This window comes from Parus major, chromosome 9, assembly GCF_001522545.3.
Source record: "Parus major isolate Abel chromosome 9, Parus_major1.1, whole genome shotgun sequence".
Taxonomy (NCBI): domain Eukaryota; kingdom Metazoa; phylum Chordata; class Aves; order Passeriformes; family Paridae; genus Parus; species Parus major.
Genome location: NC_031778.1, coordinates 1,562,773 through 1,586,568, shown reverse-complemented (window position 1 = coordinate 1,586,568; position 23,796 = coordinate 1,562,773). Strand labels below are relative to the sequence as shown.

Sequence of the window (23,796 nt, the reverse complement as noted above, 5' to 3'; positions counted from 1 at the left end):
GTTTTGCCAGTCACCTTCCCAATGTTTTGATATCTCTTCCCAATTTCCTATGCTGGTTTTGCCTTCTGAGTCCATTCATGACAGAGGACACAGGGCTGACACCATGAATGGTTTCAAGCATCAGCACTTTATTGCCCCCCAGTACAACCTTTACAGCCTTCTCCCTCTGTAACACCCTTTCACTCTTTTGTGATTGGTATATAAAAATGAGCATTCCCTGCTCCTTTTCCTTTGTATGGTCACCTGTCCTACACCAGCTGCACATTAATGGGGTGAGATTGCCTGCATCAATCTCTCTTTTTTTACAATCCATTCTCCCACACATTCTCTTCTCATCACAATACCCTGGACTAACCAATACTTCACATCCACCCCCTGCTTTTCACTTTTCCCAGTTTTCAAGTTTACTCTTCTGTGCAGCCTCCAGCTTGTCTTTATTCCCCTTGGTAGGACAGAAAGATGAGCAGGGAAAACACCTAGACTGGGGGGCAGGAGAACAGATCAAAGGAGAGAGACTGCACAAGGGGCAGAATCCAACAAGTTAAATCACCCAAAAAAACCAGGAGGGAGTTTCCTCCCTTTAACACAAAGCCCCACCCTGGAACTTCTTATAAACTAAATAAACCACAGTGAACTATTCAAAAGGCAAATGTTTATTAGATACACTGAACTTTAAAAAACTTTAAAGAATTATGCAAGAAGTATATTTAAATATAACAGGTGTTATTGCAATTGTGCTACATTACAAAATCATTTTTCTACTGTCAGCACAATCTGAAGACCTTGATGTTATATGTGAGATCTGTTACATTGACTCTGGCACACAGTAAGTGGTCTGAGCTTTCCTGTTCAAATGTCATTTGTGCTGCACCAGGCTGTTCTTGAGGGCAAGATCAGCTCTCCATGGAACTACAGCTTTTGTGTTTCAGCAAATAAAGGAACTGGCAAAGAATAATAAAAACTGCTGTTTTCCTCAGCAAAAGAAGGAAAATCAAAATATGATTTCAGGCGAAAATATGAGTAACAGTTCAGGAGGTAAACTCTCCATGGCCAAGTAGTTCCTATGAATCCGACTCCAAAGTGCTTCAGGTGCACCAAAAGGAGAATGACTCAGGTCCAGCATTTGCACAGATGGAATTAGTAACAGTACATTACATTCAAATCTCTTGATTTGCTTATTGCCATGCTGCACCACATTATTGCTTCATATTCTGTAACTTGAACAAGAGGTTGATGACTTCAGAGAGTTCAGAAATATCACAGAGGCTACTGACTAATACAAGAAAACATACATGTTAAGGACAGGAAATCAAAGACTAAACTCAGTCCTTTGTCACTGAGGCGTGCTGGAAACAAAAATAGAAAAAAACCAAATACTGATTTTCCTAGATTAAATCTGCCATAGCACTGTAATAATGGAAGCATTCTAGGCATGTTATAAACAAGAAGTTTAACTCTTCTAACTAATGAATGGCAAGATTTATTTCTCCTAGGAGGACATTAACAGTCTGGACAGTAAGACCAATCATAATAAAGGTAAACTGGGAGGAGTAATCCAAGCTCTTTTTCACAATAGATAAAAATATAGGTGAATTCAAGGCACAAGTATTTTCAAAATTAATGCACATTATTTTCTTTGGAGCTAATCATACAAACTAAGCCCTAATTACACTATTAACAAGCTGTACACAGAGCCTTTATGTGCATCACTTGTAACAGCACTATCAGAGAATGATTACAAAATAATTCACATACAGATGTGCACACATAAACATTATCAGCATTGACTGGATCTCTACAGTAGAAAAAAAAAAAGGAATATTCCTGCAAATAGCTTACAGTTCTTGGACAGTAACATTATCATGAACTTGTGTATGACACAAAGGCAGAGAGCAGAACACAGTCACAGCTGGTTTGTGGCAATGCTCACAGTGCCAACACAATCATCATCAATTTTAATTAATGCCATCTGAAATAATTCCATACTGAAGAAACTTGTGTACTAAACGTATTTTACAGAATCCAAAGCACTGCTTGGCCCCCAACTAGATAGCAGGCTGCTGTTTAGGAATCTCATCTTACCCTGTAGGCTCCTTTTCTGAGTATATGGTGCTCAGATTTTCTTAATTGGGCACAACAAATCGATTCATTTGTAATTTCTTGTGTACATGAGACTACATTCAGATGAAAATATTCGTTGTGCTTCACAGTGATCGAGTCTTGTGAGATTCTGAATGCTCTTGCACTGGGTTTTGCCAACTTCAATGGTAAGAAAGAAGCCCACAGCTACTTGCCTATTTGGGCAATTCAGAAAAATGAAGCCCTGGCTTTCCTGAGCATTGCCTTTAGCAGACCATAAACAGATCTGCATTTTTATTGCTCCAGCTGAGTTTTGGGAATTGACAAATATGAAACATTTTTCCCACCTGAGTTTCAGTATCTGGAATTGCACACTTATGAGCATCCTGAACACCTTGGTTTCAGCAAGCCCAGCCAAACTACAGCCCCCAAACACTCAGGGTCTCCTCCTGCCATCTCTGAGCCTGCTCCAATGCGTTTTCCCATCTCTGCTCTTCAGAGCTGGGCTGGGCTCTGCTGACCAGCACTCCCCAGTGCCTCGGGCAGTGAGTGGGCTTGCTTCTTACCCTGTCCTTGCAGCAAGTCAAAGGAAAACAGGATAAACAAAGTGTTTACCTAGGATAATGAGGTGAACTCAACTATTTTGAGGAAGAAACTGAACAGGCAGTAGTGTCCTTGCTCTGAAGCACAGGTGACCAAAGCTTCCTCTGAATCTCTGTCCAGGTGAGCATTTCCCTCTTCCCCCATCATCAGCCTCACAACTTTGACATGTCAAAAATACTATTTAAAAAGATTAAGCAAGTTATGATAAGGGTCCATATCAACATAATCTGCATTAATATCTCTGCTTCAACAGAGTACAAACAAAGCTGTCTTTGGTAAGAACTGCATTAGTGCCAATCAAAATTAAAAAATAACAGTACAATCTGGACCCCTTGGTGCTGGAGGGGAAGGCACAGAGCCCAATCCCCAAATGCATACCAGACACACAGTATAAAATGGAAGAGATTCCACAAATTATGCCTACTTAACCACTCCCAAGGAGGGAATCTGCAGGTCCAACTCCATGATTACCAGGCAATGGTCTGTGGCTGATGGCTGTAAAAGGGAATGCTTCAGCCACAAGCCAAGGGCTACAAGGCTGCGTGTGCTGCAGTGATCAGTGATTCAGAACCTTCCAGAAGCCTGGCTGCAAGAAAGCATCAACTGTCTTTTCAATTAACATCACACTGCAAAGAATAGAAGTGGGCCTCAAAATAGAGAAGAAAAATATGTACTCATTTCTCTTTAGCAGAATGAAGAAAATTCTTAGAATTTATTTTTTGTGTGTGACTTGGAGGTGCTTGAGGCCTCGTATGTATGGCTGGACTGAAGTTACATCTTTGTGCAGGTGCTCTAAAGCTACCAAACCTACTACCATTTATGATGGAAATATTTTGATTATAGCAGATGACATTAATAATTTTCTCTCCTAGGTGAGACAAAGGAAAAAAAATAAAACCAACTTGCTGCTCAAGCCCATAAACTGCAAGCATCTAGATGTGGATAAGAGTGAGAGGTTAAATCTTTGAACCCATCTACATGTAAGTGAAATGCACTGGAGAACAAGTGGCTCAGGAATGCGACTTCCAAATTAATGCATCCTTCTAGAAAAATTATACATTTTCATTAAATCAAGGTCAAATTCTTCTTTTCTAGTACATCTAAAAATAACTGTTGTAACAGAGCAGGCCATAAGTGCAAATTATTTACAGAGTAAACAAGAAAGAAGAAAAACTCACTGCCTGTTTTAAAGAAATTATTGCATAAGTAACTGCAATTTAGCAGTGCTCCACACCTCTAACTGTTCAGTTTTGATACAGGTTCTCAAGAACTGTAAGCAGAAGTTTCCTGCATCTACATTTCTGCATTTACTGGTTCATTAAACACTGTCATTTTCAAAAATAGGTAACAGTAGCAGTACATAGATTGTTAAGAAAAGACAACTAAACTGTAAAATGAATCTTCAAAACCATGGAAAGCAGTATCTTATTTACAGAGTAGTGCAGTATTATAAACACAGATTAAATGTTACTGTTCTACACCTACAGAATAAGCACTGTTTAAAAACAGCATAGCATGACAACGTTACAAGTCTGAATACAAACAAGAGGAAATCAAAGAAAAAGGAGGATATTTTTCAAATTGCATCTCTGATGAAGTGCTCCTATAGTCTTTGACATTTTCATTTACAATGATGGCACAAGCTATATACACTGTTAGTACATAAAATCAGTTACAGGGCAATTACCATTGCAACCAACAGAACTTATTCACAGGTACTGAAATTGCCATTTCAAAGTAAAACCTGGTGAGCAGAAACAGATGAAATTTAGAAAAGGATTAATTTATCTGATCCATTTGTCTTACGTTACCAAGGGATTTTCTTTTTAGGGCAATGTGAATGTACATGCTCAGGGACTGACCTCCTGATCAATCACTGATATCCAACTATTTATATTTAATCAGTATTCCCACCCTATCCAAAGCAGTGTTTGGTATTCAGCCAGAAACTGAAATTTGTGTCCTTTCCTGAGGTTACAAGTTAATGCATCCCAAAGTGCAGCTCCCAGTGCTCTTTAAAACTCATGACCATGTTACTGAAAATGGTGACTCCCAGTTTGGCACAGCTTCACTGAGGGTCAGAATTTCCATCTCATGAAGAAATACTCTGGGAAAACAGATGAGGAAAGTTCAGTGGAACAAACAACGTTCCAGAGATGGTGCATGTTTTCACTCTCCTGAGCAGGCATGGAGACCAGAGCCCCAAGGCCAGGGCTGGGTCTGCAAGGGGTTTTATGGAGTTTTTCTGCCCTGGCACTGACCAACTTCCCTACTGGCTGCTGTCCTCAGAATTCCTTTGAAAGGCAGTTCCTGAGGTTTTTGGTGATTTACAGGAAATTGGTACTCAGACAATCCTATTCATTTTCCAACTCCCAAGTGCTATTTCAGATTTTATGAACTTTGTGCCTCAACTGTACAACTATGTACTGGAAATAAGGAGTCCTAGGACAGAAATCTAGGGAGGACTTAAAAAAATACCTTTACTGAAAAAAACTCCAACCCAATAACAGGGGTGAATCAAAATACAGGTGCTTCCTAGGCTTCAAAATTATCTAAAACATATGGCTACATGGACAGGTCCACAGATATTTTTCTGGTGAAAGGAGGGACCTTTCCAGAACTTCTTTATCTGTGACCAAGCAGCTTATACAATAGTTTAACTGTGCTACAGTAAGTGATTGTCTGAAGAAAGGCCAAGAGCTACTTGCTGGATTCTCTGCCATCTCTGCAGATGAGATATCCAGAAGACCAATTTATAAGATGTAGGGCACAAACTCAAGTCCCCACCTCTATCACCAGGTAATTTATAATGTGATTCAGAAAACTGGGAGAATCCAGGGTTCAACATCCTTTTATTTCTTAAATAGTTTAGACATTGCGGTGAGCAAAGAGTGAACCCAGTAACTTTCAGCCTTCACCCACACTATTCAAAAAGGTAAAAACTGATTCAAACTTTGCCTCACAGATGCCACTGTGATGCCACTGAACCCACTGGTTTTCCGTGTCATGTAGCCTTGTACATCTTTGCTGGACATTTATCAACACTATGAATAAGTTCCACAGGGTTAAGTTACACAGTCATCACTGCAGTGTGTTGTAATAGCTCACCAAACAACCAGTTTCTCCTTCAGAAGGAAGCATTCCTCAAAGATTCTCATTTTGTCCAATGTAGCTTGTTTGTTGGTGTTTTGGTTTGTTTTTTTGTGGTTTTGTTTGTTTTGTTTTTTAAATTCCAACCCATGCATGATCTGACAAATTTCTAGTTGGTAGTAGAAGCAATCTGCTTGTAAGAATGATGCATATGAATTATAACTGAGCTTTTTCAATTGCAGATAGTTATCCTAGACGATTCTTTGGGATTTACTTGCCTTTATTTTTCCCATTAGCAGAACCAGAAACACCTTGAAGATATTGCTTTTAAAGACATAGGCACAAATGCTGAAGGCACTTCCCCCAAAAAGCTTTCAAGATTTTAATTACTAATCACACATCAGGCAAACTTTCCGACCACTGTACAACATCCTGCTCTTATATCAGAGCCCACAGCAGATATAACTGAACTCTGGATAGGTTTGTAGACTTGTTTGGTAAGTTAAATTAACCCTTTTTCTAAAGGCACAGGATATAATTTTCATACGACACTTAGGCAGGGAATTCCCACTTCAGGAATCTTTAAAAAGCCTGTCTTGCAGCAGACCTCTGGATTCATTCTTCTTTTTTCAAGGAAAAATGATATAAATTACAGTTTAAAGCCTTTTTCATTATATCTATGAATGGTCACACAGCCATGATACGATACTGGCCTGGGCATGGCTGCTACTCCTGTGATAATGCCCGTTGCAGGGTCATAACAAAGAATAGTGTCTGTGGCTTCACCATTTTCCCGTCTTCCACCAAGGATATAGATTTTTCCATTACACACAGACATGCCACAATTCTCCTGTTGCAAGAAAACACAAGGGGAATACACGGTTATTTAAAAAAACAAGACTTGATTTATGTGTGTGTCTGCCCCTGTGCAGGAGCGCAGCACTGTAAACGCCTTTTGTAAACAGCCTGGCCTATAATGTTCCCTCCTGAAAGGGAAAGTGCAGAAAGCATAAAAATTAGGAAAAGCAGCAGCACAAGCCTACAGAAAAGACTATTTCAGGTCCAAGCCTTTACTACTCAGACAAAGGGAACAATGGAATGCAACTAAACACTGTACTTACCACTGAAAGATCTGAGATAGGGAAAGGAGGAGAGAACAAAGGTTTTCAGAAGGGAGACCACAGTAGGTACTATTAATGCAAAGAATGGGAACAAGGAGAAGCACCTTAGAGGAGTAACATAATGAAGAGGGATGTAAATGGAGAGAGGAAAAAAGGCAGGACAAAAAAGAATGCACAAGAAAAGAGTGTGCTATGTCTTACTTGAAACAGAGATAGGATTTTATTTCTTCCTCAAAAGCAGGCATGGAAAAAATACTCAGTTAAATAGAGAACACAGATTAAAACAGAGGAATAGAAGGAAGGCTGGGGAAAAAATAACGAACCTCTCTTAAGGTAATACTATAGAGCATGTGATTGGTGTTTTTAAAACATGGGGAAATGTAACTGCTGCACACACACTTCACTACTGAGGGGACACATTCAAGTCCTGCTCAGTGTCCCATGTGTGGAAATGAGAGAGTTCTCACTGCTGAATTCAGACACCTTCTGTGCTGTACAGTGGGGCTTTTTCACACTGTAAAAACAGCCTTCGGTATTCCCTGTTACACTGAAAGGCTTTAATCAATTATAAGGAAGTACTCCCTTCACTCTAAATGAAAACATGCAACAGAAGGTAATTTCTATACAATGAAATCATAATCCACCATACTATTCCTCAACAGTAACAGCTCAGAAGCAAAGCCTGGACTGTCTAACAGTGACACCCAGCTGAAAAGATACTGGTTTAGAAACTTCCCCTTCTGTGAGGTTTTGTGTTACACTCATGAAGAGGTAAAGCAAGAATGGCATCAGAGATGCAATTCTATCAGGGTTCAACAAATGTACGCTTATTTAATGCCAAGATAACAACGTCAAAAATTACCTTTCAGCTGTCTACGGGTTTTTGATTGGTAATTACCTGTCTGCTGAATGTGTTCTGTACATGCATCCAGTAGTCCTCAATGGGGTCATAGCAGTAAATGGCTTTGGTGAGCCCACCAGCAACGTAGATCAGGTTGTTCAGGGACACGGCCGTGATGCATCTCTTGGCAATGGGGATGGTGGCACGGAGCAACCAGGAATTGGTATCAGGATCATATGACTGAACCTGGAAACAAGGACAGGCCCTTCAGACTGAGAGCCCAACTGAAGAACAGCCTGGCATGCCCACACAGGTTACACAAAGAGAGGCAGAGCAGTAGTGCCTCCCCCAAAAACCCAGAGTCAATGTAAATGCAGATCCATATATCAATAACTTAAACATACGCACAATATTTGACATTGTTTTCCAAACACTCCCATTTAAGAATTCACAGAACTTGTGAGGCCAATGACATAATCAATGTATCCATGAGAAAGACCACACTGTATCACTCAATTAACGTTTTCTACTCTATTTTTTGTATTAGAACAACTCCACACTCCATCCAGCAAAACACCAGGTGAAGCAGATCTCCTGCAGGACCTGGTTTGAAAGCAGCAATCCAGTTTGCTGTGGATAGAAGATGCAACCCAACAGAGCTAACTGACCTTGTCAGAACAGGTGTTGTCATCAGGGCCACCCCCGATGACAAAGAGTTTGCCAACACAGCTGGTGACAGCTGGGGAGCTCACAGCCTCCTTCAGGGGAGCCACCTCAGTCCAGCGATTGGAGAAGGAGTCGTAGCACTCCACGCTGCTCAGGCGGTTCTGCCCATCGTATCCTCCCACCACGTACACCTGCACAAAGTGGTGAAAACTACTGTTATTTCATCTTTACAGCAGGCATTACCTTTAAATAACAGCAAACTAAACTAATGTAAAGTTGATTTGCTAGGTTTCTCAAGGGATACATTTCTCACTTTTTTTAATTATACACAGGAGGAGAAGAATGTGGTCTAAAAATAACAGGTAAAGACTCCCTGGAGAGTTCCAATCAGTCACATGTGGAATGACACTGCAAACACATGCCAAAGCATAGTATTATTAATACTGCAGTAGAAACTTCTTATTTGAATAGCATTTGTTAGAAAAGGCATTCCTCTTTATGTCTCTTTTTTTCAGATAGCATTCAACAACAACAGCAGCAAACACCCATCTGAGTTTACCTTTGCTTTTTTGGCATTTTGCTTTTTCCCTACTTGCTTACTGAAGTATTTCCTCCTCTCAGTTTGTAAACTCTACTTTCTTGTCTCTTCTTTCATATTTAGGAAGCAGAGCTCCTCATTATTTGTGATTACCTTCTTCCCTCTGCTTGCTTAGCTGCACGTTTCATCTCTAAGAAGATCAAGTGACACCACATGCACATCTTTTCTAACTTTCACTAAGGGAGTCCCAACTAGTGGTTTTATGTTCAGGCATATATGCCTCCAAAATACAGAAAAACCTCCCATTTCCACACTCCATGTGTTTAATTTCAATATAAAACATTAAATAAAACTGCTGACATTCAGAGTGGTATCAGTTTCTGTTAATAATGACAAACTGTTAGCACTTTCGAAGCACAGGCAAATCCAGATGCTTCTTTGCTTCCCAAAAAATTGCTTCTTGGAAATAAGGCACTTCAATGATGAAAAAACAAAACCCCAAAAAATAAATGAGCAGTAAGATGATTTTCATGCCCATGGGTAGTGTCTGACTGACAAGGAGCCTTAATTGTTTAAAGTTTGTTTTTTTTTAATATGTACTTTTAAAATTATTTGATATGAAATACAAAGTAATACTTAAGTATTACTTTTTACGATTATTATTTACTATTTACTTATACACAGAAAACATTCCCACTATAAAAAAATTAAAATATACTTCTCTTACTTTACCCAGAAGAACAGCCATTTTATGTCTCCATCTGCCTTTATTTAAGGAGGCAACTCTGATCCAAATGTTAAGTTGAGAGTTATAAATCCAGACATCCCGGCTATTGATTCTTCCACCTTTAAAATGGAACATACACCAATGTGAATAATTATTGAATGAGTAATGCTAACTACTAACATGCCCCTCTAGAGTGGGCAATGAAAACTTTATATTCCCTTTTGGGATGTAATAAGGATCTACCAGCATTCATACATTATGCTGAAAAAGTAATTTGCAGTGGATTTCAAAGATGAAATCACACAGTAAGTTGTTTTCCTCATGCTTTCCTTTCCCATTAAGCTGAGATCACACTAGGTTATTTCCTGAAGCTGGAATGCATTTTAATGGCTTTTGCCCAAGCTCTTCAGATTTCCTGTAGTGTCACTACCCAGATGAGACCCTCGAAGTCCCCTGCCCATGGCACATCCTTCCCACCCCCTCCTCCGCCCGCTCTGTGAGCATCTCCTCGGTTTCACACTTTGTTCAAAGGACACAGGCACACACACCTGAGGAGACCATTTCTTTGCTTAAACCAACACACAGAGCCTGCTGTGTGAACCCTCAGCTGCACCCTGTCATTCTCCCCCGCTAAAGGACAATGTGCTGCTGGGAAAAGCCTGCTTGGGATTTTGTCTGTAGTTTCCCAGCTGCTGTTGCACACAGGCTCTTGCTGTATTTCAAAGCAGCTGTTAGTTGGTCTCTTTAAATACAATTGATATCCTGGAATCAGCTGTAAAAAACTGCGGATTCATGCCAAACAAGAACTCCAGAAAACACTTTTGTCTTTTGTTTACAGTAAGACTGTGCTGTGGCTGGTGTTCACAGCAGCAAGTGATTTTCAGCTGAGCTTCTGGAAGTTCACAGTACAAAGATCTGTCACACTACTGAAAAAACAAACCCAAACAAACACACCCCACAAACAGGACACAACAAAAACCAACCAAGCAAAGAAAGAACTCTTGAATTTTTTACGATTATTCACCTGAAACAAGAATATCATTCCGCAGAGCACACACCGCATACTCAGACTTGGTAAACTCTGGAAGTTTAGCCAGTGACTTCCACTCTCCTGTCACAGGATCATAGCACTCCGTGTATGGCAAATTAAACCCTCCAACTCGTTCACAGCCTCCAACAACAACTATCACCTCAGAATAACCTGTTGATCTAAAAAAGTGAACACAGAAAATTAAGATGTAGGAGATGTTTATTAGTACATAGAGGCCAAATAACATTGTCTTCAAAACTCTGTGAAAAAATCCTATTTAACTTCCACAACAATGAAAAAAGAAAATAGAGGAAAGAGTCGTTTAGCAAACAGGTTTTCACCATTTCCAGCTGTCTGATTACACAGCAGGTTACCTCACTGACAGGAGTCCTGTGTAAGTGGTGGAGTTGCACTGCACAGTATTCTATGTAAAAAACCATGTAATTAAATAACATAGAAAGCCTTTACTATAATAACGTTTTTCCTCTGACTGTACACATAGGTCAGAAACAGAGTTCAAGCCAGGCTGGAGACAATGAGATGAACAATCTGTTTCACAATGAAATCAGTCTTCATTCCCCCTCCTGAGCTTTACAAAATTAAACATACTTTACAGCACCTAAATATTCTAAGTGTTTAAAAGCAGAAGGAATGTAGTCACCAAAATAAGGAAAACCAAAAAGACCTTAGAGCCAATGCACAGTAAAACAGAAAACAGCAGTGACAGGAGGAAACATTAAGGAATACTGAAATAAAAATTCAAACCTAGAACCAAAAACTAAAACTCAGTGGGAATAAATCAGGCATTAGACAATCTGCAATGTATCCAAATAGACTTTTCAGTTCTATTCCACACACTGATTATCCTTCTACTAACCAGATGCTTCTGCATTATACATATTCTATATTCACAGCAGTAACAAAACTGATTAACAAAAATTAATGCACATTTGAATGTAGTGAATCAACCAACTATCTTTGATGTGCAAATCAAACTGTGACCACCTTTATTCCTCCTCTCAGACTTATAATTTCTTGTCAGCATTTGTCAAACTCCTTTCTTTTCAGGGCATTTTAAAATTAAAGCACTTTGCACTGACATAGTTATTTCAAGGACTGCTGTCAGTTAGGCAAACCTGAATGCAACACTGATTTTATTTTTGATGAGCCTTTTTGTTGTGTTGTGCTTTGTACTATGATCCCACTGTGAATAGCTGTCTCATAGAACAGACACTCATATCATTGCTGAGTACTGCAGTCTTCTCTCAAAAACAAAGAAAAAAAGACTTATGAATGGATTTAAGGTAAAAGTTGCATGATCTGTCCCTAAAGTTCCTAACATGAACTTATGCACATATTTACCCATAAATCCTGATCAGGCTTTCCCTGTTTTGAAACATCATGAATGAAACTCGTGAACCCTTCTCCCTCCTTGTCACCACACACCAAATTGAAATATTCCATCTATGTTTCCACCCAGAATATTATAAACAGACAAAAGCAATGCTAAATGCTAGCATCCTAGAAGATGAGATAAATGAGATGTGTCTGAGGAACGGCACTTACGCACCTGAACCCAGCAGAAGAAACTCTTGTCAGCTGCTCAGCTTTGAAGTCATGCTCCTTCCTGGTTTCTATGTATTTATTGTTTACTGGATTTTGCTTTTTTGAGGAACAGCTCTGAAAAGAATCTCTCAAAGGGTAAGAGAGGGGAAGTTCTTGTGCCAACAAAGCCTTACTCAGGAAAAGAACTTCCATAAAAGCAAGACACTCAATTTGCCTTAGAAGCAAGCCCAAAGATAGCAGCTAACTGTTTACAAACAGGTTTGCCTGTGCATTACTTTCTAAATTAGAATTAAGCCCTCCATTCACCCACTGACAAGATGACTGTGACAGATTCTCAATCTTTGGTTTAAAACTAAATGAACTAGAAAACTTTGCTCAGAGAGAGCTCTTTATGAATTGCTGTAATGGAGTTTTTCAAGAAAATATTCATTTAACAGAGTGTTTCAAATCCAAAGAAAGCAAACATTTTTCCCAGCATTTTAGTACCTATATGACCATATTCTTTCTTCAGATCAGAAAAATTTTCTCCATTATAGTTTTTTGAATGAGTCTTGCACTGTGCAGGTTTTATGGTTAGCTCCATATTTTATTTTTTTTTCAAATGACAGAGCACACACCCATTTTTAAAAAAAGTAAAATGTGGTAGGAATACACAAAAAGAACATCCAGGCAAAGGCTAATTCTAAAAAAGAACTAAGGATATATTTAAACAAAGGGTAGGAAAAGCGGTGACCTCAACCAGTGATACAGGAAGCCCTTCATGTAGCCCTCAGAAGAAACAGTATGAGCAAACTAAGACAGGTGTTAAAACAGGCTGTAAAGATTCTAGGAGATACTATCCTACCAAGAACAGGTGCATTAAATAGAAAAAAGGGAGTGGAAGTCAATCAACAGTGTCACACAATTCCATGCATTCCCAAGAGCAGGCTTTCCAGGGGTCCTGTGCTCCACACACACCCCTTGACCAGCACAGCACGAGCAGGACAGAAGAACTTGTGGTAATTCAAACAGATCACATTCAAAAACATGGCAAGTTCAGAAAACAAATTACAGAAATTCAACAAACTACAGAAATTCTGGTAAATCACTACTTTTTTCTCCCTCACTGTTAAATAACTTTTGGGTAGTAAATGAGGTAGCAGACAAAATGTGAAGTAGAAACCCATCTCCAAGCGGGAAAAATAAGGGACTACTTTAAGGCTTTCCAAAGGCAAGTGAAAAGGACATGTTAAAATGTATAAACATCCTAATTTCTGGTTAAAGAGCACACTCAGGTATTGTTATCACACAGCTTAACAGCAGCTTTGATGAAAGTCTGAAGATAAAGCAGGAAGAGCCCCTGCAGTTTTGGGTGTGGAAGTGATTTACTGCTCACTGCTTGGTCTCAGCTTGGAGATTTGGTGTGCAACACAACCAGGAGGGACAGGCCAGGCTTATAAGGAGCAGGAGGGACAGCCTCAAGATGTCACTGTGTCCTTGCAAGTCCATAACTGCAAGGCTCTCAGAAAGACCTGCATTTGTCAAGGATGCCTTAGTGGCAAAGAGAACAGTTATGCCACACTTTAAACTTTTATTTACTACAGGTAACTCTTCACTAGCTTCAAAAAGGAAAAAAAACCCAACAACCTGAATTGCAATGTTATTTGAAAAAACAAGTAGAACCTATTTCACCCACAGGTGCATCCATATCCATACAACTGATCACAGTTTATATCCCAAAGTTTCAGTAAAAGCACTGGTGTGGGAATTTTTTATCCTGTATCCTGTCTCCTTTTAGAAACAGTTTATATAGAAAAGACACTGGAGGAAGGCAGGAGAAAAGGAAAAGAGCTCTCCATTGCCCTCTCCTCCCCAAAGTCCCCCAAAATGCCCAGAGAAGGTGGGATTAAAACATGGGGGAAGGGGAACCTTCCCCTTTTTAACTGTTTTAAAACACGATCTCTTTTTGCTATAGGCAACAGAAACAGACAACAGAAACAAATGACAAAGAACTATTCCATGAATGTAATATAGAAAAGGGGAAAAAATTCCTGCTGGGATACCAGCCAGTTTTTCTCTTTGTAAATGACTTCTCTTGCTCCTACCTACTCAATCTCCCACTGCAGTTTAAAAAACAGCAGTAAAACCAACAAACCCCTCGGCTTCAGAAATCACCTGTATTAGGCAAGGCACTTCATTGGAAACTGGAGCCCCACTCCAGGGATGTTCAGGATTTCAAGCACATACCTCCCAAACAGTGACAGAACCTGTGAGTGTATTTGCCTTCCTCAGGCAATTGAGTAAGAAAAGCAGAACAAACACCAAACCAAGCACTACAGCCTGCAGCCCCCTCCAACTGTCTGAATTCCCGTGGTCCCTCCCTCTGGCCCAGAAACAACCACTGCAGCAATTCCCAAACACTTGCAAAGACCCTCCAGTGCAGCACACAGCTCAGAAAGCCTGGGTGGGAGCAGGGCTGCAGGGACTTTGAGTTTCTTCTCTCAAGGCAGGACTGAAGACTGGAAAGCCACTAACAAGACAAACACTGCCAAGAGGTTTTTTCCCCCTTAGGCAAGCCTTTAATACCCGCCGAAAAAATAAAGGTTCCTTGCATAGTCACTGTCGAGCAACCACATACGAGTAAGAGTAAACAAAGAGGAGTAACTCCTAACACAATCTGTTTGTCTAGACCATCACTGCATCACCCTAATGGAACATATTTTAGAAAAAAACTGCTCAAATCACCTGCAGTTAACTATAAACTATCGTCTCTACTATTGGTGACAGGAGGCTGGGAAAATATTTTTAAGGAAAAGAAGAATCATAATAGCCATTGCTCATAAATACCACTAATGGATTCTTCCTCATTTCTTCTTGCAAGCTCAGTCACCTATTTGTGTAACACATTATTAAGCAGCAGCAATTCTGAATTATTAAAATGTCACCGAATGAGCATGAAATACTTCAGGAATTGTTTCATAATTCCTTAAAAATACAATATTTGGTTCCTTTACAGTTGAGAACCTGTTGTTCTCCTGTCTATTACAAATACATGTGCTACTCCATCTGTAAAATATTTGTGATGCAGCAAGGAAATGCTCTGAATACATAATACCCCATCCACATACTTTGTGGTGTGCTGTACATTTACATGACTTTGTTACCAAAAGAAAGCTGGTTCACCTGCCACAGCACAAGTGAGCTCTCTTCAAGACACTGCTATTATATGAAGCACCTTAAGATCTCCCCTAGCAAACATTAACCTTAAGAAACTATTTTACTTGCACGGTAATACAGCTTCACTTACCTTTTTTTAGAGCAAGAAGTGCTCTGTGCAAAAGACTCATTTATGCACATTCTCACGACACATGCATGTGGGGAAGTACAGAAGCATAAATGCAGCATCTCCAGAATTTAGCAAAGTAAAATAATCTGTAGGAGATTCCTCTCCAGGCATGCATGTATCAAACATCTGTACATCAAATTATGTCCTTCTGCAGAAAAAAAGGTTAAAAGAATTTCCTCACCTGCGTGGCCTAGTTCTGGGAGACATCATCTCATTTCCAAGGATGTGGTACCTTCTGGCTTCGTGCAGCAGCTGATAGCACTCTGGGGAATTCTGAATCAGCTGGTCCACCTCCACAGTCTGAACAAAGTAGTTGGGGTGCAGGAGCGGGAGCCTGACGTGCGTCAGGAGCTCGTGGAGCACCGGCCGGCGCAGCTCGACCGCACGGTACACCCAGCGCATCACGGCCTCGAACACCATCTCCTCCTTACTGATCACCAGCTCGTCGCTGCAAATGTAATCAATAAGCTCGTCCTTCCCCAGCTCCAGGAATTCTTCGTGCTGGGACACATCCTCAAAAGTCTGCAGTGCGAAGTTCCTGCACTTGGTGAACAGCGTCTTGAGCGAGTGCGTGTCTGCGAAGCGCTGGATGCCCAGGCAATTGCAAGGATCCAGCTGCTCCTCCAGGAACTTGGCGCAGGCGTCGCGCAGAACGCTGATCTGGAACAGACTCGACGTCTCAAAGAGATACTGCACGTTCTCCGTGGTGATTTTCACCTTGCCTGTGTACACATACTGCAAAAAGCAATCCATGGCTTCGGCAAAAATGCCGTTGATCTCCACCAGCATCTCCCTGCTCTCCCGGTGGTCGTTGCAGAACATGGCTCTGAAGTAGCTGCTGCAGGCCGAGAGCACGGCGCGGTGGCACGGAAACTCACGACCCTCCACGCAGATAATGACATCTGTGAACAGCCGGCTGTCTCGGAATTCATTGAAGATCTGGAGAATGCTTTCTGCGTGGGATGAGCCCGAGGAGAAGTCGAAAAACTCAGGGCCTGACAACGATTTTGGGTCCATTTCAAAAACTTTCCGCTTGGTTGCAGGGGAATCTCGTATCCCGCTATCCTCTCTATTCAGTCTGCGTCCCAATATTAGTACCATTGTTACATCAGTTGGCTATAGAGTCATTGAGAAAAACTTGCAGAGGTTCTCCTTCTCAGTGCAACGGTCTGAAAAATTAAAACAACTCAGTGTTCAGTCTGGCACACTCTTAGCTGCATCACAGGAACTAGACAAGATACTTGCTTGCTCACTCTAATAATTGGTGAAATCGTTGACCTTTCTTGGAGGTGGCGCAGGGGAAATTAGTGTGCACCTCACTCAGGGCACTGCAGCACTGCCAAGTGTTAAATGCAAAGTATACCCAGAAGACAGCTCTCCTGGGTGGCAATTTCTGAATGTCCCAGCATCACTGGTACTGCATTAGTGTGCAAGATAAAAAGATCTCAAGATCTCAGCTCCAGCTAATCACCTGGCTGACAGAAGCCAAAGATTTCCCAGATAATGATCCAGAGCGTGAACTTTTCCCTTTTTGCAGTGTGACCCTCATTTCAACTGGAGCCTCCCAAGTACTAATATAACAGCACTAGTCAAAAAGTGGGGATGGGGGTGGGGAGACTGAAATTCTAAAATCAAAAATTTATTTGAGTAACCACTCCATTTTGCTTATGAAGTCTATCATAATGAAGTCTCATGACACTAGTGTTAAATAATGATCTCAACAAGCAACCTTGACCTTAAGTTTTTACCTGGTCATTCCTAACATCTAAAAATTAGTTCACTGATAATCTATGATTCAAACAAAACAGAATGAAAGATGAACTACATTTTTGTGTGTAAAACTACCAGAAACATGAACAAAAGGACAACTTGCTGAGGACAAGGAGATCTTCTGTTTCCAAAGCACTACTGACAAATAATTACTAGCAGAAGTTTTTGCATGAACACCTTCTAGTTTCAAGTACAAGTGTAAAGGTTCCTCCCAGCGTGCAAACACACACATTATCAGAGCACTGAAGTTGCAAAAATCAAACACGTTTGCATATGCCAACATGAAAGTGTGTAGGTGAAGAAAATGCAGCTGACTTTACAAATAGTGCATGTTACAGGAAGTGGGAACAACAACAAAAGGGCTTTTTGCCTCTCCTGAGCTTAAAAACAACCTGGATGAATGTATACCAAGACATACTGAGGTAGCAAGAGGCTGGCAAAGCACCCTCTCAGGCCAGGCACTGGGTACAATTCCAAATGCTTGTAATATTTATTTGTACATCTACAAGGCCACAAACGGAATTATTTTAAAGTTTACGGAAATTTTTTTCATGCCTCCCAAGGTTTTATTCAGTTTCCCTGAATACACAGTCAGGAAACACCAGCTCCTCATGGCAACTTCACTTCCTGATGAGCTCCCATCCTCAGAGCTGCAATTACCCAGTCCCAGACTAGCCACGTCATCACTTAATATAGAACACAATGAACGTGCTTTTTTTAAACAGCCTTTTTACACAGCACCTTTAAAAGGCACCATCTGAACAAACAGCCAGGAAAGAATGTAGGCTGTACCTTCACTCATTGAGAAAAGAAGCTCTAGAACTATCATGCTCCCAATAAATTTTTTACACAAATTTACAAGGTAGATTCTTGCTCTGGGGCTCACTTACCCTGCAAAATACTTAATTTGACATTAAAATAGGACCAGTTGTCACTTTGATGCCTGAAAAACACTGTTGCAATGAGCCTATCTAATAACTGATTGCTTCAGAGAGACTAACGAGGCACAAATGGACAATCTGATCTGTGGCTGACATTCTATCCCATGTATTGCACAATCACTTCACCCTGGAACGACACAGGAATGATACAAAACAACATCAACAACCACCCCCAGCACCTCACCAGCCAAAATCCTACCCCAACACAGAATTTCATCTGCACCTGACTAGGTACTTCTAGCACTAGAAAGTGGGCAGAAACAAAGCAGCAGCAGCAAAGGGAAATAAAACATTGCAAATATAAACAGAAACACTGAAGGCTGGATTCCAGCATTACAGATTTAAATCAGGTGAATTTCACAAAAGCTAACAGACCTTTTCCAAATAAAGTTAGCCTGAAATGAGAAGCAAGACCCTGACTCTGCATGAAAGGGCAAAACACAACTAAGTAAAAATCCTTCAAGATGATATCTTTCTCATCACATGAGAAGTTAAGACAGCACTGTATTATGCAATCATTAATAACCAGAAACAAGGGCTCTGGGTTACAACTGCTCACCGAAGGAAGCAATGTCTTCTTCATGCTTGGAACATCACAAAATTAGTGATCAGCAAATGGTTTTTTTTTTAATGTCCTAATGGTTTAAAGAAATGGAAGAATGAAAAAAATCCAGAGAGTAAAAACTAATAAAGGGGATAAATATCGTAAATTCATAAACAAGATACTAAAAAGGAAAAAGAACTCCACTTCATTGCAGAGTGAACTGTTTTTAAATGTGCTTTCCTTAAATTTCTGTCCAGTTAATTACTTCTGCAGGTTTGCCTCAGCAAAACAATTTCACAAGCCTATCAGTAACAGCATCACATGTTCAGCTCTATCACATATACGTGTTGCCTTCCTGCAAATCTTGCAGTTTTAAAATGTCACCTTCCAGCTGCCAAAGTGGGAAAGGCAGAGGGGAACCTGAGGCTGAGCTGGATATTGTGCAAAGAGGGGAAGCACAGCAGTGCAAACCTATTTGCACCTTTTCTGTATGCAGAGGTACTTACATGTCTTACCTGTCTACAGACTCTGCACTGTAAAACACCAGTCATTCAGAGAGTTTAACACTCAGATCTCTTCAGTAAGTTTAAACAAAGCAAAAGAAAAATAACCCACAAAGGAAAGGACTGGGGATTATTTGGTCAAAGAAAAAAAAATAATACAAAAATCTACTGGATTGCTTGTCTAAGCAAGGGTCAACAAGGATGGATCTTAAGCTTTTAGAGTGTTCATTTGAAAAACTGGAAAGGAAAAAAAAAAATCACACTTCAAATCAACAGGTTCTAAAAATGCTTGCCAAACACAGATATCTTATACGGATATTACCTCAGAGACATGTATTTCTGAGTTAAGCTGGGTTCACCACGAGTTCAGGTTCCTCTATTTCCTTCACCTACACCATCTGTAAGCTTGTCTACACAAACTGTTCCTCAGAAATACCCTGCAAGCCCATTTCAGAGGCAGGTAGAAGTCGGTAAAACATTCGCCCTGACACCTTCTATCAGTAAATCCTCTTACGCAAAATACTTTTTGCGTTGCACCGAACCCCTCTTTCCTCTGCTGCAACGCCGTGGTGCGTGTTACCCCTGTCCCCTCACCCACAGCTGCGCCAGCAGCCGGCTTGCTGTGACCCGTGTGTCACCGGAGCGAGGCCCTTCGGCGACACCTTGTCCCCAGGTGTGCCCGAGCTCGCCCTGGGGCTGCGCTCTCCGAGTACCTGAGGCTGCGCTGGCCTTCTGTGCCTGCCCGGGGAGGTGATGTCCAGCCGTGCCCACCGCTGACCGCCTGTGAGGGGAGAAAAGGAGGCGCTAGGAAGGCCGAGCCAGCAGCACCCCCGTGGGTAACGAGTAACCCGAGCACTCCCCGGAAAGGAAACGCAGCCACGGCAACGGGGTTTTGACCCCGAGGCCTGGAGCTGCAGCTGAGCTTGGGCCGGTTCCGGGAGTTCGTGAGGGGAGCCAGGGCGGTCGCTGCGCCTCAGGTGCGCGGTCACCCAGAGGAGAGAGAACCCAGCCCTGCAGCAGCCCCGCGAACCTCAGCACCTGCTCCTCTCGTTTGGAAATTATGACAAAAAATAAACGCAACATTTAGTTTTCCTTCATCTTTCTTTGTGATATGAAAAAGACCAAGAAGTTGGTTTTAAATCTTGGTTTTTTTAATAAAAATTCTTGTTTTACAGGGGATATTGAAAATTTGAGTGTCTAAGATGAGTCTTTAAGAATACTGATTAACTACAAAACAAGAATTCAGTGATCGAACTGACTGGCATGGGAAGAGTTAGCTGAACTGCAGTAGTTTTTTATTCTAATGTTGGACGCTATTTTCATTTTTAAAAAGAATGTCAAAATTCAATAGTAATCCGAGCTAGTGACACACACAAAAAAACCCTTAACTTCCCTCAAAAGTCACCCAGCAAAAAACAGGAACTGATTTGGACATGAGAGTCATGATTATTAAGTAAAACAAAACAAAAACAAGCACCGAAAAGGGACACACGGAAACTGCAGAACACTTTATGTACCGTTTTGTAAACCAAAAGGTCCCTCAGAGGGGAAAAAAAAGTGGGGAAAAAAAGGAGGAAAAAAAGCACACTGCGTACTATCATCCATGTATGCGGAAGAAACAGTAAAATGTCCCAATCCTTCCCCTTTGATATCGCTGTCGTTCTTGCACGTATTTCAGATCTTACAAAACCAAACGCGAGCCTGAGCCCCGGCCACAGGGGCTCGCAGGGCTCCGGGGTTCAGCCAGATGCCAGCACATCCGACACGGGCCAGCGCCCGCCGGGCTGGAGCACGGCCCGGCCGCCCGAGCGACCGGGAACCTGCAGGACGGAGCTGCAGGACGGAGCCGCCCGCGCCCAGCCTGGCAGGGCGCCCGCGGGAGCCGCCGCGGCTCCATCCCAGGGCGTTGCAGCCGCTCCCGCAGGGAACAGCGCGGCACCGGACGCGAGGCGAGCCGAGGAAAGCGCGGCCGGAGGCGGCGGCACAAAATGGCTCCTCCCGTCCCGCCCTCCAGCTCACCTTCACCCCGGGCCGCCGCCGGCCCCCCGCGCCCCGGCCAATCCGCGCCCGCGGCCCCGCCCCCGCCCGCCCGCGCGGCCAATCCGCGCCCGCGGGGGGCTCGGGGGGCTCGCGCAGACCCGCGTTACGAAACGGCCGCGGGCGGCGCGGGGGGCTCCGCGCGCCCCCCGCCCGCTCTGCCCGGCGGGGCCAGAGCGCAGCGCCCGCCGGTGCCGCTCGGGGCTGGGGGGAACAGCAGCAGCAACAGCAGCAGCACCGCAGGACCCGCACCGCCGCGGCTCCCGGGGCTCCGGCGCTGCCCACAGCCCTCCCCCAACGTGGCACCGCCGCCGCGCGCTGCCAGCAGAGCCCCGGGAGCGCTGTCCCTTCCGCGGCGACTAACGGTGCCGGCCTACCCCGCGTCTCGGCCCCGCGCCCCGGCTGTCCCGCGGTGGCCTCCGCGCCTTCCCCGGGAGTTCCCGGCCCGCCGTGGGGCACCGCAGCCCTCACCCTCCCAGCCGGGAGCGCGTCCCGCCGCCCCGCACTCACAGCCGGGAGCGCGCCCTGCCGCGCTGCGCCCCGCGGGAGCCGTCGGGGTCGGGCTCGGTGGGCTTGGGTGGGTGGGCGCGGAGCGGTGCGGTGCGGTCCGGAGCGGTGCAGCGCGCTCGGGCCTCTCCGCCGCCGGTCGCGCTGCCAGCGCCGCTCAAAACAAAGGGGCTGGCGGGGCATGTGACCTCCGAGCCACCGCACATGATGTCACCGCTCCGCGCGGCCCTGGGAGCTGTAGTTCTGCCGCCCCGCCCGGAGCCGGCCCCGCTGCCGGGCGGCCTCCGCGCCCCGGGGGGAGCCCGGCCATGAGAGAGCCTCGGAGCAGTAGCTGCTTCCGTCGCTGCGAGCTCTTGCCATCGCCGTCCCTTCGCCGGGAGCGGGAGCACACCCCCGCTGTGCCGGGGGGAGCACACAGCACGTACCCCACACCCGAGCCACCCCGCCCCGGGAGCGAGCAGAAGCTTCAGGTGCATCGAAGCAAGCGGTGGCGTGGGGATGGCACCTTCCAGCGGGACCGTCCCCTGTGCCGGCTCTACCGAGCCCTACCGAACCCCTCCAGCCGGCTCCCAGACTGAAAACAACACCCTCTCTTGGGGTGGGTGTTCAGCCTACACGACCAAAACAAGAACTATTACATGAAAAAAATTAACCAAGATAGAATCTTTGTCTACCTGAGCTACAGCTCCACCCAATTAATTCAGAATTTCCAGTTCCTCTTCAACAGTATCACAAACCAGGGTGTCCCTGTCCCTGCTGACCACGGAAAGCTAAGGTTATCTTTAAGCTGGGACACTTAAGAGACAGCTCTGCTGTCACAGCTGGGGGTCCCAGTGGTGGCAGCCAGTCAACTGCAAATATAAAAGCAGGACCCTGGTGTCATCGCCCTGCAATTTCATGAGCAGGTCTGAGCCTGTCCTGGAGCCCAAATTCACTTCATATCCAAAGTATTTGGACACTGGCCCATGCTCCAACACAGGCTGATGGAACATGCCTGGGAGTATGGAAATTTATTTTTGTTCTGCCCTTTAGCATAAGCAAACTTGCAAGCCCATAATGCAGAGTAGCGAGGCGAGGGCAGGGACGTGCATGATTAAATTAAGATCATTACCTGGTACTCGATGGAGCCTTATGCAATGCCGTGGAGCTGATGTGGGCAGGTAACCGGCTGTGTTCTCCTTTCTTCGAAGGATGACCTCCCCCTCTGGCCCCTTACAGCCAAGGGAAAGGAAGAAATACAAGTTCTTCTATTAGCTCCCCGCTACTTTGCTCTCCTGAATGTTGGATATCAGTCCCAGGCACAATATATACTTACCTTTTGGTGAACCTCCCCTGTCTCCTGACCCCAGGATATTCCCAGGAAGCGCACCCAGCCGTGTGCTCTTGGCAGCAGCTGACTGTGCTCTGCCACTGAAACTTGAAGAGGAGCAGTGTGTGCTCTGGACTCCAGAGCAAAGTAGGCTCAGATTTTCATAGGCTAAACAAGCTCTGATTTCTCCTGGGGTCAGGTAAATTGCAGCTTTGCAAAACAGTTAGAATTATTAATTAAAAATTAAAAGGCTGAGTTCTGAAAATAGCAAATGATTTCACTATGTAAATTGTTTTCACATAGATCTTAAACAATTGAAACTCCCAACTATTTTCCTGCAGAGCTAAAACTCAGAACTTCTTGACTTCCATTAGAAGTGAGAGCATTCAGTCCATTTCTCATCCTCTACCTGGAAAAGCAAGAAGGGCCCCAAACAGCATAAACAGCAAAGAGAAAATCAGCAGCAAGTTCACTTTGTAAAATACAGGTCTGTTGCAGTAATGTATTTCACTCACTGAATATAGGAAATATTAATAACCTGAGATCTTGTTACAAAGACATTAAATCTAAAAGTGTATAACCTAAGAAAAATGTTTTGC

At 43.3% G+C, this 23,796-nt stretch overlaps 1 protein-coding gene across 5 annotated transcripts; it reads right to left on the bottom strand.

Moving 5' to 3' along the window:
* Positions 1–632: 632 nt before the first annotated feature.
* Positions 633–22,000, bottom strand: KLHL24 (kelch like family member 24). 5 transcript variants are annotated; one of them, XM_015637902.3, is made up of 8 exons: positions 21,892–21,999; positions 20,058–20,125; positions 15,768–16,755; positions 10,690–10,874; positions 9,666–9,784; positions 8,403–8,591; positions 7,792–7,980; positions 633–6,622 (listed from the first exon to the last, which is right to left on the bottom strand). In XM_015637902.3, the coding sequence occupies exons 3-8, from the start codon at positions 16,685–16,687 to the stop codon at positions 6,422–6,424; spliced, it is 1,803 nt and encodes a 600-aa protein (XP_015493388.1). In that variant the 5' UTR covers positions 16,688–16,755; positions 20,058–20,125; positions 21,892–21,999; the 3' UTR covers positions 633–6,421. The 5 variants fall into 5 exon arrangements, with proteins under 5 accessions (XP_015493388.1, XP_015493389.1, XP_015493391.1 ...); XM_015637903.3 differs by lacking the exon at positions 21,892–21,999 and adding an exon at positions 21,759–21,777; XM_015637905.3 differs by lacking the exon at positions 20,058–20,125 and having other exon boundaries at positions 21,892–22,000.
* Positions 22,001–23,796: the final 1,796 nt, after the last annotated feature.

What these genes read in the sequence shown, in the direction of transcription:
- KLHL24 (XM_015637905.3), bottom strand. Translation starts at nt 16,687, where the DNA reads ATGGTACTAATATTGGGACGCAGACTGAATAGAGAGGATAGCGGGATA. An exon ending in CCCAGAACTAGGCCACGCAG is followed by an intron (nt 10,875 to 15,767) that starts GTGAGGAAATTC and finishes TCACTTTTTTAG; the next exon opens with ATCAACAGGTTATTCTGAGG. An exon ending in GAATGATATTCTTGTTTCAG is followed by an intron (nt 9,785 to 10,689) that starts GTGAATAATCGT and finishes TCCATTTTAAAG; the next exon opens with GTGGAAGAATCAATAGCCGG.